A 14,001-nucleotide genomic window follows, 5' to 3' on the forward strand; every position below is an offset into this window, starting at 1 on the left:
ACTGATGATTACTATGACATGGGACATGTTATTTAAGTTGGTCTCAAATTTCTCATCTGTAAAGTGAGGCTAATACTCTCCTAGGATAAAACAGAAATCTAGCACAGTGCCTGGCAATCTGAGCTCAGCTGTACTTCTGCTTTTCTTGATTTCTTCTGTCTGTGGTATAGGTACCCACATTTCCTTACTAGTGCAGAGATGGTGCCCAGATGTTTTGCACGTATGCTATTAATGGGAGAGAGTATTATTTTCATTCCTGCCTGCTGACCATATTTTCCAAGCTTCTGAGGCTTTCTTCAGTGTTCTCTGCCTTCTTTTCTCTAGTTAGTCAGCTCCTACCTCTACGGCAAAGCCCAGTCTAGATAGTCCCTTTTGTGATTATCCTAAACAGAACCAAGGGCATTTTCCTGTTTCCTCAACACGCCCCACTTTTTCCATATATTTTACAAAGAGCCTTTTATATTGCAGTTACAGCAGATGCTTTACAAGTCTGTTTGCTAGCTCCATGTTTGGGGGGGTGGGGCACTGACCAATGTTTGCTGAATATGAGAGAACATTTTAGAGCCAGGAAGAGAGTGATGATTCTGGATTCTTGAGACAATGTCTATAACGACATTCATGGATGGAAGGAGAGGGGAGGGCTGAGTTATTCTTCCCTTGCACTTGTAACAGCCACTTTATTTTGGAGAAATAACAAATTCCTATTAAGGGTATTGTCAGACCCTAATTAATTTCCCTGATCTGGCTATATTGGTCCTGTCTCCGTGCAAGACTATAGTGTTAGTACTAATGAAACACCAGCCAGTGAGGCGCTGAGGCTCCCACCCTCTTTAATTTAGGGGAACCATTAACAATGCTCTCCATCATCACAATTACTGGGGCCTGCTTCCTTCCCTCCCTGCGGTGAAACTCAGAGAGGAACTTGTGCAGCTAACTGCATATTAGAGGGTTTTAAATTTTTTCAATAGGAAAGAGGAAAGGAACATCTTGGCAATCTGGAACTGATGGCGCAGAATTTTCTGGGGGGAAAAGGGCCTATTACATACTGAATTTTAGGAACAGCTATGTGAAAAGAGTTTTAGAAAACAAAAGGGGTGAAGGTGATGTGACATAACTAGGGAAAGGGGAAGGTGGGTTGGTTTCGATTGACACCTTCATGTTAGTTAACTATGAATGCGCATGTCAGTTCCTGAGGGCGCCAAGCTGAGGGTTGGGGGAGTGATGACCAGTCTGGCGTTCCCTGTGTGTCAGGCCTGGCAATGATCTCACTGGAGACCCTGCACAGCTGTTATTCCATACTATAGATGAGGAAACTGAGGGACAGAGAGGAGCACCGGGATTGGACCAGAACATCAGAACCCCACTCAAGATCTGAGGGAAGAAGGGATCTCTGCTCTAGATCCAAAGGGGGAGGACACCAGAGGGCCTGCCCAGGATCCAGGGGTCGCACAAGGGGGTCTACCCAGGATCTGCAGGGAGCCCCAGAAGTCCTGGGGAACATCACAGTCCCTGGACTCTCTCCTCTGGGGGCCCACAAATCTCTCACCTGGAAGAAGAAGAGTGGCACCCCTGGTCTTGGAATCTTTCCCAGCTCTATCAGGGCTTTGATTGTAATCAAATTAAGGGTGTAAACAAGATTTATTAGGCTTTTAATTACCTTTGCAGCACTGATTTGCATACAAACAATGTGCTAATCACAAATGGCTTTTTTAACTACTCATTGAAAATCTGGGAGAAGGCAGAAATAGTGGTTGGCATCCATTGCGTGTGACTGAAGGGACTGTGAAGGAGTCTGCTGTCCGGCTACAGGTCCAGGTCCCTTCCTGCACCGGACTGGCCTCCCCAGCCTCCCGCGCCTCTGTAGGTGGAGCGGATAGGACAGCACCCACCTACAGCTCTGTGGGGGAACCAATCAGGGAGCGAATCCAAAGACTGCTCCACAAACAGTAATGCTCTCCAAATGTGTGGGTACTCAAGAGGCCCCCTTACCACTGTCACCTGCAGAAACTGCCTGGGGGCCGCAGCGGTCTGATCTTTTTCTAACACCTAGCTCTGTGTGCTTAGCTCTACCTCCGCCCAGCAGCTCTTCAGGGGTCACGGCTGCACTTGGGGGCACAGGCTTTACATAGAAGCCTAGTGCTGGGGTCAACGTCTGTAGCCTGATGCCTGAGCTACAGAGGTATGGCAATCACAGGGTCCCTAGAGACACCCCGAGGCTTCTGCTTCCAGGGGTCCCTCATCCTCTCTGTGACTGTCCTCAGTGCCTTCAGAGAAGGGGACTCAAGTCTTCAGAATAGCTGGGGTACCATTTAGTACCAACTCATGCATATCGCAGGGTCCCCAAGCTGAGGACCCCTGGCCCGATGTCTCCTTAGTGAGAAGGCTAGACCAGCCTCCTTCCTTCAGGCTAGTCAGGACATGTGGAGGATGATGATTAAAATGGTTTCTATCTGCCAAAGTACCTGACTTTCTCTTCTACTCTTTCTCTTCATTGGGTAATTGATTAGTGACTTAAAACGTGATGTACGTTACTGGAGTTTCCCTGGAAATGAGGGAATCCCCCCTGGGGAAATTCATAAAGTCACAAGATAAGATCCCCAACTGCCACTCCCCCAACCATTATGGGTCCTCAGAACAACTCTGGACCTGAAGGGACATGGGTTGGTCCCTATACAAGAGGTTATTATTTTTTTTTAAAGATCTATTTATTTATACAAGAACGGGGATACAGGCCAGATTCGCAGGAGGGTGGGAGGATTCACCACAGACAGAGTGGGGAACAGAACAGGCAGACTGACGAAGTACACTGCTGAGGGGAGCAGCGGGCAGCAGGAGAGGTCTGCTGCACCATGTGGGGCCCTTGCCCACCGGCTGGGATCGAACCGGCGCTGCAGAGGCTGCGGACAGCTTCACAGCACTGAGCTCAACCTCCTGTGCCACCAGGGGAAGCCCCCAAGAGGTTATTTTTGGCCTCAACCAACACCCTCTTAGAGTGGGAAATAGGGAGCTGATCAAATTCGGGTTAACAAGCAGATACCATTTGGGTGATCCTGAATGGTGAGCAGAGGGCGAAGAGCTAGGCTGGCTAGGCTCATTGTGGTTCAATGCCCTGCATGCCCCTTGCTCGCTGTGTGTTCTTGGGCAAGTCACTGTCCCACTCAGACCCAATTTCCCTTCTAGTTCTGCTACTAGGGATGGGAGGTACCATCTAGGATATAGGACACCTCATTGTGCTCTGCCAGGAGACTGGGTTCCATGGATCCAATTGGTCTATTAACACTTAGCGAGTTTTCGGGTGCACACAGCTCTCCCCTTTGACAGTTCTCCTGTCTAGGATCCCAAGCACACGCACAGCTGAGCCACTGGTGGTGGCAGAGTTGCCAAGCACTGGGTTCCAACCAGGCTCCTCAGGCCCACAGCATTTCTGGGAAGTCAATTTGAGCTCCAAGGAGCACTTGCTCGGTGGCCAGTCTAAGTCCTTCAGGGTAAAAGTTCATGTTCTTTGGGCAGCCTCATGACAGCCAGCCCGGCCCATCTTCCTCCTTCTAACCCCCAAGGCCGAGACTGCCAGTCATGTAACCCTAACCTTGCCTTTATGCCAGCTCTTGATTTTTGCCTCGAGCTTATTTCTCCAGCTAGTGAGAGTCAGCTCCTGGAGCACAGGCTCCCTTCATCTGCTCAATCCCAGGACTGAACAGTCTCCTGCCTTCAGCTCAATTCAGCAAAGACCTGGCAAAGGGCTGGCCATGGGCCAGAACCCTGGCACTCTGGGGCTCAACGGTCATGCCCAGGTAGCTCTGAGGCAGGTCTCTGTTGGGGCCCTTGGGGTCCTGGCCTGCCATCAGCAACAGCTTTACTGAAATGACTTGGAGGAGGGAAGGTTGGGGAGGACATGAAGTATGGGATGATGAGAGGCAGGAGGAGAATTAATGAGCTAAAACATTGCAAGGGTAAATGCAAATTACACAGCTTAGGTTGCATTCAGCCACAGCCTATGCTTGGTTCAGAAGACCTGTGGAACCAGGAGCGAGGGGTGAAAGGCAGATGAAGGCGGGCTTTGCCTCTCTAGAGCAGGGGTTCCTAACCAGGGAGATACTCCCACTCCACAACATGTGTGATGGTGTTTTAGTTATCTTGGGGAGCAGGGGCATGCTAAAAGAATCAAGTGGGCTGGGATCGATACATTAAATGCTCTGCAAAGTCCTGCACCATGAAAAATTACCTTGCCCAAATACCAACCGCGACTTCTTGCAAAATACCCATGGGGGGTCGGGTGAGGGGCTATTCTGAAAGTCAGAGCTGACCTTGGCCTGACCCTAGGTGTTGATGTGCACTTGCTATCATGCAAAGTGCTTGTGACTGTGGCAGGGAACCACATTTGGGGGCCACCCTGCTGGACAGGACACTGAACTCCAGTTGCTCTGAGGTCCCTTCTGACACTGAAGATCAGTGGATTCTAATTAGATTTCAAAAGCCTGGTCAACACCTGGCTCCCCAGCAGCACATTTATGGTGTGACCCAGGTCTCTGGGCTGCAGCTCCCTAGTCAAGCTGGGTAATGAGAACTGAGCTCTGACCACAAATGCCCCTTCTGGTGATCTCTGATGACAGCATGAAGGGCCCCGTTGTTCCAGAGATAGCAGAGCTTGGAGAGGGCATCCCAGCTCAGCAAGGGACCTGCAAGATGATTCACTGGGGAAACTGCCCATCCTGACCATGAGTCGTTCTGAGGCTGGTGCAGGGCAGCCAGGCCAGCTCTTTCATGCCGATGGCCTGTGTTGAACCCTTCCCCACCTGTGCTGCACTTCCCACCCCATCTCTGTGCTGAGCCACCTTCCAGCCTGGTGGGCCTGTGTTGGCTGTCCCCCTATCTGGGAGTAGGACCACCAGTCCAGGAACTTCCTGAATCCTTTCTGATTCTGGTTTCTCTGCTTTTGCCCAAGACCCTGCTCAGGAGAAAGGGAAGGCCTGAGTCCAGAGCAGCCAAGAAGTCCAGAACTTCTGCCAGAAGTCTAGAATCTAAGGAAGAGGCAGCTCCCCATGTAAGGGACAGAACATCCGGGTTGACTAAATCCAGCACTTTCTACCTATTTTGATGGGGCAGAAACCACACTCAGCCACAAGAATGTGAACAACTGGACTTTAGATGTGACATCCTCAAGGCTTTGCAGAAGCCCCCACCCCTGTTCTTCCCTGAGGGCATCTCCAAGAAGACTATGGGCCTGACAGTGGCTGCCAGTCCCCAGTCAAGCAGCCTGGCCCTGGCGGCACCTGCCCGCTCACCTGTGCGACAGAGTGGGTTTCATGGAGCTCATGGAGTTGAGGGGGGGCTGCATGGGGAGTTTCCCAGGGGGGTCGCTCTGGCGGCTCTTCTGATGTCGGAGCAGCAGCAGGCGGCCGAGTTCCTCGCACCAGGAGGACAGCAGGGCTGCAAGGAAGGACAGGATGGTCAGCGGGCACCTTGGCCACCACACCCTGCCACGCCTGCCCCCACCTCTGTGTAACATCAGGAGAAGACTCAGTATTCGTAGCTGAAAAGTGGGGCTGACACCCTGGAAGAGGACTTAAGAGCTTCTGCTACTATAAAAGTAGATCCAAGGAGGCTGATTTCAATGGCAACTAATTTAAGGAGGACCAGCCGGAGGCAGCAAAGGGGAAAGAGTCAAGATGAGGGCATGGTGCCAAGTGAAGATGGTGGGAATGGGGTGGGGGGAATGGGAGGGAACGGACAGACACACATGCTGTGTGGGGCAAGAGACACCATCATTAGCACTGCCAGTGGCCCCAGGCTTCTTGGTGAAGCTTGCACCCCCCACCCCACTGGACTCCTGACCAGGAGCCAACAACGCTGCTTCTTCTGGGCAGGGCCCAAAATCACAGGGTTTAAACATAATCCGGAGCCTTTCTGGAGCCTGCTGATGATCCCAGGAGTGATGGCAGGACCTCCCTGAAACTTCCAGAAAGTGTTCTGCTGAGCACGTGAGCACCTTCCCAAACCTTTGACCCGGGACTGGCCCCACACTACAGGGCACAAATACCCCAGAGTACAAAGCATTTCCAGGCAGAGGGCGGCGCAAGGGTGCTGACGGAGGGTCTGCCGGGGCACCCGAGTCAGGAGCACAGGGAACCCTGCATATCTACTCTTACAGAGGTTTACAGGCCAAGAGAGAAGCCATGAAGTAATGGGTGCTAAGAGGAAAGTGAGTTTCTTTCATGCTTCACTGTCCCAATGTGGCAATGCGGTGGGGGGGACCAAAAGAACCCTCAAGGTCAGGGTGTCAGGCCAGTCCTTCCGAAGTGCTTGACCACTGAGTGTGGTTGTGGGGAGGGAGCTGGGAGTCGAGAAGGCTGGGCTGTCACCACCTTGCTGTGCAACTCTAAGGAATTCACAGTCCCTCTCTGGGCCTCAGTTTGCTTGCAGGGGAAGAGGAGTAATGAATGACTCCTGCCTTACATTCCACCTTCCTCCCAGGGCTGTGAGGAGGGGCAGACAGAGGAACTGCTAAGTATGTACAGAAACAAAGTCGGGTGACCACATGCCCTGCTGTGAGACTGCTGACACATTGACCTGATAGTTCTGGAAGCAGTCAACCCAGTCACTGGCTGAATGCAAAGACCCCTCCCTCACTTCCAGGCTCTCACCTCTGGGTGCTGGACAACACACTTCTGTCCTTTCCTCAAGTCAACCCCACATGCACCATTATCCCTATTCTATAGATGGGAACACTGAGGCACGGGCAGGTAAAGTCACTCATTTCAGGAAGCACAGTCAGAGGTGCAGGGACATCGACGGTGACCCTGCCCCAAGCACTGGTGGTGGATCTGAGGCTAGATAGAAGGTGGGGAAGGTGATGAAACCTATCAGAAGACAAACTCCGAGGGGCATGGTCTCAGCTCCTCCAGTTCAACGAGGAAACCCTTAGGCATCCTCTGAATCACCCTTCACCAAGTTCAGCTGGCCAGGAAGGATGACCAGAGAGAAGCATAATGCCTAGGCCTGGAGAGGAGGGCTGGGAACCCTTGGAGCCCTGCCAGGCTCTGCCCCTGTCCAGGGCCCAGGTAAGCTCTATCAAGGGCGGGGAGCGAGGAGGACCATCAGACACTTCTGCGCATCACTGGGTGGGCTGGATGTAGGAAGCAGCTTTTGGGACTAGCAGAACAACCCCATCCATCCACTTCTGCCTTGGGCAAGCTGGGAGGGAGGTGCCCACATTCCTGGGGTTCTTCTGGTGTCAAAGGACAAAGTGGTTCTTATAGGGAACAGGGAGAGGTGGGGTTAAGGGCTCCTGCCAGGGCTGCTGGGTTTGTTAATTTGACTTGTGTGGTGTGCAAAGATGCCCAAGTAGGAGGTGAGCGGGACTGAAAGCCAGGGGGCACACCTGTTTCTCTCTCTAGGCAGGGTGCCAATGATCGGCTATGTCTTAAAAGATGCAGTCTGCCCCTCTCTGTGGGGCTCACCTTACCTCCAGCTGCAAAAGCAGGAGGGTGCCAGAGAGGAGAGGCCCCCACCCTGTGTCTGTCTGTCCAGAAACTATGGCAAAATGCCCCTAAAGCAGGCAACCAGCATACATCTGCCACAGCTGGGGGTGTGTGTGTGGGGGGGGATTTGGGGGAGTGGGTGGGAAGCAGGCTATTCAGAGAGGCTGCAACAGACAGAAGAGAATTTCCAGATTGCTCCATTCTTCTCCCAGGCCCCTAGTTACTGCTTCTTGTGCAGGGGGCATTGGGCATCTGGAAACTCATTTGCACACCAAGCACGAGCCCTGCTGGATCACAGCGAAGGAGGGATGGCTCGGCTGCCAGCACAAAGGATGGCCACAGATGGTGCTGCCCGCTGCCCACAGCCGCCCCTCCCAGCCTCTCTCCAGGGGGCCAGCCTTGCCAAGTGGGAGGGGATGGGAGGCACCATAGGGGCATTCAGAGATTCCCTCCAGTGTCATAGGCCACCTCCCTGCTTGGTCAAGGACAGCCCTCATGGCCTCCCTATCACTGGTGAAGTGGTTTTCTGCAAAGGGAATAAAGAGAGGTTGGTGGCATGGCAGGGTCTGCATGCTGTAAGCAGATGTGATATGTGTAACAGGCAGCCACGACACAACACAGATGCCAGGACAGCGACGTTCCTACATCCAACAGGGGAAGGGGGGGAGGCAGCAGATGAGGAGGGAGGCAGCACACCTCACCTCCTGGGCCTGAGAGGCCAGCTAGTACAGAGGCCATGCTGGCAGACAAGTGGCAGGAGGACGCATGGAGGACGGACACAGTGCATGCTCCCATCACGGTGCAAACCAGCACGAGCTGCTCAGAGGTAGTGCTTGCTAATGATAATACATGGCAACCTGCAGCCAGAAAGGGAGTCTAAGCACTCCCAGAGACCCTGGGGGACGATCAGAAAGAGGCAGGCAGAGGATGACAACATCAGACAGAATGGCAGCTCAGCTGGGTGGGGTCTACGTGCCTGGATCTGGGCCATGCTGCGTGCTCCTTCCGTCCTGATGTCTTTCTTTGGGCACTGGTTGGGGCAGGGCATGAAAAGGGACCACTGAGCATAGCACAGGCCCTGGGATTTGGGAGGGATTCCAGGCATGTAGACTCCCAGGCTGGTGTGGGACTCATCTTTTAAGACACAGGCATGGCGCACAGAGCCTGGCCTGCAACAGGATTTCCAGGAAGAGACACCAGCCTCCCTAACCCATTGCAGGCAGGGTCAGGAATGCCCCTCCGACTGTCTCGCCAGCTGCCATGACTAGCCCTGTCTCATCCTGTGAGTACCACTCCCCAGTTGTAACAGGGCTGACCCCAAAAGCCCCCTTTTCACACAGAGGGCTCTAATTTTCATATTAAGATAGCAGCTATGACTGTGTCCTTTCCCCCCGTCACACAGCACAGCCTGCTTGACTTCACCCAGGTTTCTAAGCACTTCCGCACATCGCAGCAAGAAACATGTACGCCTGCGCTTGGCTCTTGAGCACATGGGGGCCTCCCGTACCCCTCCTACCTGGCATCTTTATTTGCCAGGTTTCCCCCAATCTCACCTTAAGTACTTGGTTGTTTGATCATTTACCCAGTATTCACTCTGCAAATGGCTGCTGAGTACCTACTGTGTGCAGGAGTTCCTGTGGTGAAGTGGGTTAGGTAAATGCCCTTGCTAAGACCTTTCATAGCTTCCACTGGAAGTGGAAGTCGAAACGTGTAAAATCGAAAAGACTAGGAGGCAGCCCTGACCCTCATTTTCTATTAACTTTAGGGACCAGTTATCCCTCTGGGGTTCACCAGTGGGATCCCAATATTCTTAGTTCCACTGCTTAGAGTTATGTGGCCTCAGGCAAATCACACAAGCTCTCTGCACCTCTGGCATGAAGTCGGCACAGAGTCCCAGAAAGCTGTGTGTGTGGTCTTGGGAGAGCAGGTGGGACATCTGCAAAAGTGTCATTTGCTGCAGGCAGCAAAGTGTTTTGTGAATGGGAGGAAATTTTCCCAGCTCCCTGAAGGGGTCAAGGTCACCCACACCAGCCTAGGAGAGAGGAGGGGGTGGGATGGGTGTGGGCAGGTTGGGAGCCATGGCTAAGCACACTGGCTTGGAGTCCAGACCGGGTTCGAGCCCCATGGCCTGCCACAAGCTGTGAGATCTCACACGGGCTGCTTTACCAACTGAGGGGACCCCAGTTTCCCCATCTGTAAAATGGGTTAAACTGAAACTTCCTGCTTCAGAGTAGAGGTGAGCTGTTAATTAGTATCAATCGGCCAAAGGGGTATTCAAGTGGAAGTCAAAAAGCAGCGGAGGGTGGGTAAAGAACCAAGGGACCCAGTAACCCATGGCAGCCTCTCAATCCCACACCCACCACGGCCTGGTGTATCTCTGGGAGAGCTGGTGAGACCCCCGACTCCAGAATAACTGGCAAGACCTGACCCAGCTGGGTGTCCACCACCATCTGACAGCTCCAAGAGGCCTAACCTTTCAGTGCCTGTTTCCTCAACTCTAAAATGGGGGCCGGCGGGGGAGTCTCCTCATCTCATAGGGTTGTTGTAAGGATAAGCTGAGTTAATATCACTAAGCGTAGGAAGAGTGACAGGTAGGCACAGTCCAGAGGAAGCAGAGTCCTGGGGCGTCAATGAAGGGAGAGGAGACTCCAGCAGGGAAGAGCCATGACTGGCTGCCTCTTCTGCTCCCACTGCCTGTACCTGTCTCTGTACTTATCCTGAAAGCCACAGGGGTGCAGGGGTTCCTTATCCAGACCTGCCAGGACTTAAACGACTATGGTCATTGGCTAGAGGCATGTGTGCAGAGTTGATGCTGTGTCTTGGTGTGATTAGCAGGTGTTTTCCTTCCAGGCGGTTCACAAAAAATAGTCTGAGTGACCACAGGGGCATCTCCTATTAATGGGATCTAATAGACATGTCTAGGCCCCCCTCTTTCCCCCAGAGCTAAGGATAAGGCAGCATGAACTCCTCTGGAAGTGAAATGGAAGACAACGCCCAGTCTGAGAATCAGGTCTGGGAGAGGCACTGAGGAAGAGCCACGTCCCTGACATTTGCTCACCAAGATCTTTCTGGTTACTCTGCCTGCAGCGAGCAGCCACCCGTGTCCTTTATGGACAAAGGAAAAGCAGATGTAAGTGTGTGTGTGTGGGGGGGGGGGGCAGGTCCACAGTGGAGTCCTGGGTGTCAGTTCTGGTTTGCCCCACATGTACCCTCCCTGGGGACTGTGCCAGGCCCTGCATTTGCCTCCGTACCTTAGGATGAGCTAACAAGATGAGGTGGTGCCTGAGAGGTGGAAGGAAGAGGCTGCACGTCCCAATTCAGGAATGACCCGGGCTCCAGGTTGGGGCGGGGGGAGGCAGAGCTGCCTTCTCCATACCAGTTTATAACTGGCAGACAATGAGCTGGTAGGGAGTAGAGGCTGGAGTCAAAGCATCAAAAAGGCATACGAGCTTGCCTGGCACATGTAAAGGCTGAACTCAAGTGAAAAGCCAGAGGCAGCCATTGTAGCCACAGAAGCATGGCATTTATGCCTATGGAGGCGAGTAGAGGGGTGTTCACACAGTGTGAGGCAGCATGCTCATTTCTGGCATGGTCTGGGGATCAGAAAGGGATGGCAGCAGCAGTGGTACAGGAAGGAGGGTGCAGAACCTGGTGGTAAGGGCCAAGCAGGAGAATTATGCTGCAGCCTGAGGAAGCTAGATGCAAAATGAGACAAAGGCGTATTAAGTATCAAAGAGCATCTTCGTGGCTAAAAGGCTGCTGGAGAACAGAGCAACCGTGCCTGTGTGTGTGTGTGTGAGTGAGTGAGTGAGAGAGAGAGAGAGAGAGAGAGAGAGAGAGAGAGAGAGAAAGGGAGGAGCAGGCTTCTGAGGCTCAGGGATGGGGTCAAGTGCCCAGGGCAGAGAGTGGGTGAGGAAGAGTCAAACAGAAAGCACCCCTGGGAACATGCAAGTGCATTCCCTGTTCAGTTAAAAACATGAACATCCTTCAGTGCTTCCATATATCAGCTTACAAAATCATCACAAGACCCTCTGAAGCAACTACAGGAGCATCTGGGCGCAGGCAGCTGGAGGGCCTTGCCCGAGAGCCAGGGCAGAGGCAGGTTCCCACCTCCCCTTTCCTCCTTTGCATGCCCAATTTCCTGTTCCAGCATGTCCTCCAATTCCCAGGAGCGCCTCCAGCCACCTCAGGAAGGTGCCCCCCACACCCCCTGCTCTGCCCCAGCCTCTGGCTATTGCGGCCTGATTAGCTTTGCAGTCTGTCCCCTTTGCTTCTTGCCTGCTCCAATCACCTTCTGCAGCCTTGTCCGCTCTCCCCTGAATTATGACAAGCGCGTCCCATGATGTATCTCAGTCTCTAAACCCACCTCCCACCAACCCTCACTGCAAGGCGGCCAGAGGAGTTTTCCCACAAATGTATTCTGATCACCTCTTTCCAGCCCGTGTCCCCAGAGGCTGCCCAGGGCTCTGTAGACAGTAGATGCTCAATGGCTGCAGGAATGAGAGTCAGGTTATCTGGGGGAAAGATGTGGGGTTCTCTAGTGACAGCAAAACCCTGAGAGCCACCAGGAGACTTGAGGGGTTCACTTGTGGTGTTTGGCAGAGGCTATGCAGCCAACACATGACTAAAGGACTGAAATGAGTCACAGCTGCAGAGGACAGCCCAATACACAGAGGACAGAAGGAATTGACGGACAGCAGTCACACTGAGTAATAAGGGCACTGCCTGAGGCTTTTAAACCTCCCTGGAGGCAGGAGACCCAGCCTGAATGGAACCCTTTCACAGATGTGACCAGAAATTGGCACTGTCATCAAATAAAATCTATAATTGAGTCAAGTAACACGTATTCTGAGGTATGCGCAGCCACCGTGGGCCGTACTGAAATGGGGGATGAGAGGGAAGCGGTTTACAGACACAGTATCAGTTGGTGTGACGTGGCGGGTCAACGGCAGCCCTGGCCGCTCTCGGCTCATTGGGTTGGCATCAGTGTTGATGTTAATGGTGCCTTTCCACAAGGGAGGGGGAAGGATGGGCCCAGAGAGGCTCAACCAGGACTCCCTGGAGATGCTGCTGCTGCTGTTCCTCCTCCTGGGCACGACCCCTCCTGCCCTCTGACCTTTTTAGCTGTCAAAATTGGGGTTCTGAGACTAGGCACAGAGAAATGCCAGGATCAGAGACAACAGAGACTCCCGTGGGGACCTGGACTCCAGACGCCAAACCCTGGCAGAAGAAGAGAGTAGTAAGGGTCCAGGAGCGGAGGGGGAAAGGTGACACTGGAGTTTGAGGTGACACAGGTCTGGGCTTTCACATCTGCAAAGTGGGGAGACAATGTGAGGAACCTCTGCTCACGGTCCTGGCGTGAGGAGCCCCAAGATAAAGGAAGGGCTCTGAGCTTTAAGTCACATGACAGAGATGGCGACTCTTGTGCCAGGGAAAGAACAGGAAACTCCCCGCTTCGCATATGAGATGCAGACAGCCCAGACTGGGTCATCTCAGTGCTCATTACCTCTCCTGCCCCCATGCGGCAGAGGGGTCAAGAGCACAGACTCTGGAGTCAAGCTGTCTGAACTCAAACCCCAGCTCTGCCACTGAGCAGCTGTGTGATCTTGGGTGAGTTACTTAACCGATCTGTGCTTTGGTTTCCCTTTGTGTAAAATGAGGATAGTACCTATAACCCAGCTCCTAAGCTGTCATGAGGATCATAGAAGCTAATACACATGGCACTGTAGAACAATGCTGGCATGTAGGAAGGAATAATAAGAATGAACTGTTACTGTTTTGTTTTTTTGTGGTGCTTGAGTCCCTTTAGGACTAAGAGGCTTCTCTGTCTTCCTATTTACATGTTACTGCTCATGTAAAATACAAATTTCTTTCACCTATTTCCCAAAGGATCTCAAAATGATTACACGCCTTGGTCTGGTCTTGCACCACCTCTCACAGAGACAGGCAATGTGGCTCCCTAGCACCCAGCGGTGCCCACACCCCATGTTTTCCCTGCCAGACACCCGGTATCGGGCAGACCCTGGGACCTGTGGAACTGAGCCCGGACGGCTGGTCCCTTCTGCCGCAGCTCCTAGGCTACTTGGAGTGGAAGCGGGGAGCACCGGAGTGTGGGGCCTGGGGCAGACGTCGCAGCGGTCCTGACCACACTGGACCAACAGAGGCTGACAGAGGGCCTCTCGTCTGGCCCCAAACAAGGGAAGCCCGGGCCACAGACCAGCTCTCGGATGGCCCATCTTCCTCCCCATCCTCGTTATGTACCACATGGGTGGGGACAGGGGTCAGACCAGGAGTCCTGCTCTCGCCCGGATGCTCCCAGCAGGAATGGGTGGTCTGCCTGTGACCCCTGAGAAGAGCTGTCCACAGAACTGTTACTCTGCCTGCCCTCAGGACTGGGTTTCCTGCCCGGCCTCCTGTGGGCCCACCACTGCTGGGCGCCCCCAGAAGTGGAAAAAGGACCCTCCCTGCTGGCTAGCTCAGTCATCTCCTCCCAAAAGGAAACAGCACAGGATGCACATGACCA

The 14,001-nt window shown here is 53.3% G+C and overlaps 1 protein-coding gene across 5 annotated transcripts in view; it reads right to left on the reverse strand.

Moving 5' to 3' along the window:
- Positions 1-14,001, reverse strand: part of ZMIZ1 (zinc finger MIZ-type containing 1) — a 227,217-nt gene that overhangs the window by 29,419 nt on the left and 183,797 nt on the right. For all 5 annotated transcript variants that reach the window (XM_037496163.1, XM_037496161.1, XM_037496164.1 and 2 more), the window contains one exon: positions 5,283-5,427. In XM_037496163.1, the coding sequence (XP_037352060.1) occupies positions 5,283-5,427 (145 nt within the window). The remainder of the gene's footprint in view (positions 1-5,282; positions 5,428-14,001) is intronic.

Source organism: Talpa occidentalis, unplaced genomic scaffold, assembly GCF_014898055.3.
Source record: "Talpa occidentalis isolate TD23 unplaced genomic scaffold, MPIMG_talOcc4v2.1 talOcc4.8, whole genome shotgun sequence".
Lineage (NCBI taxonomy): Eukaryota > Metazoa > Chordata > Mammalia > Eulipotyphla > Talpidae > Talpa > Talpa occidentalis.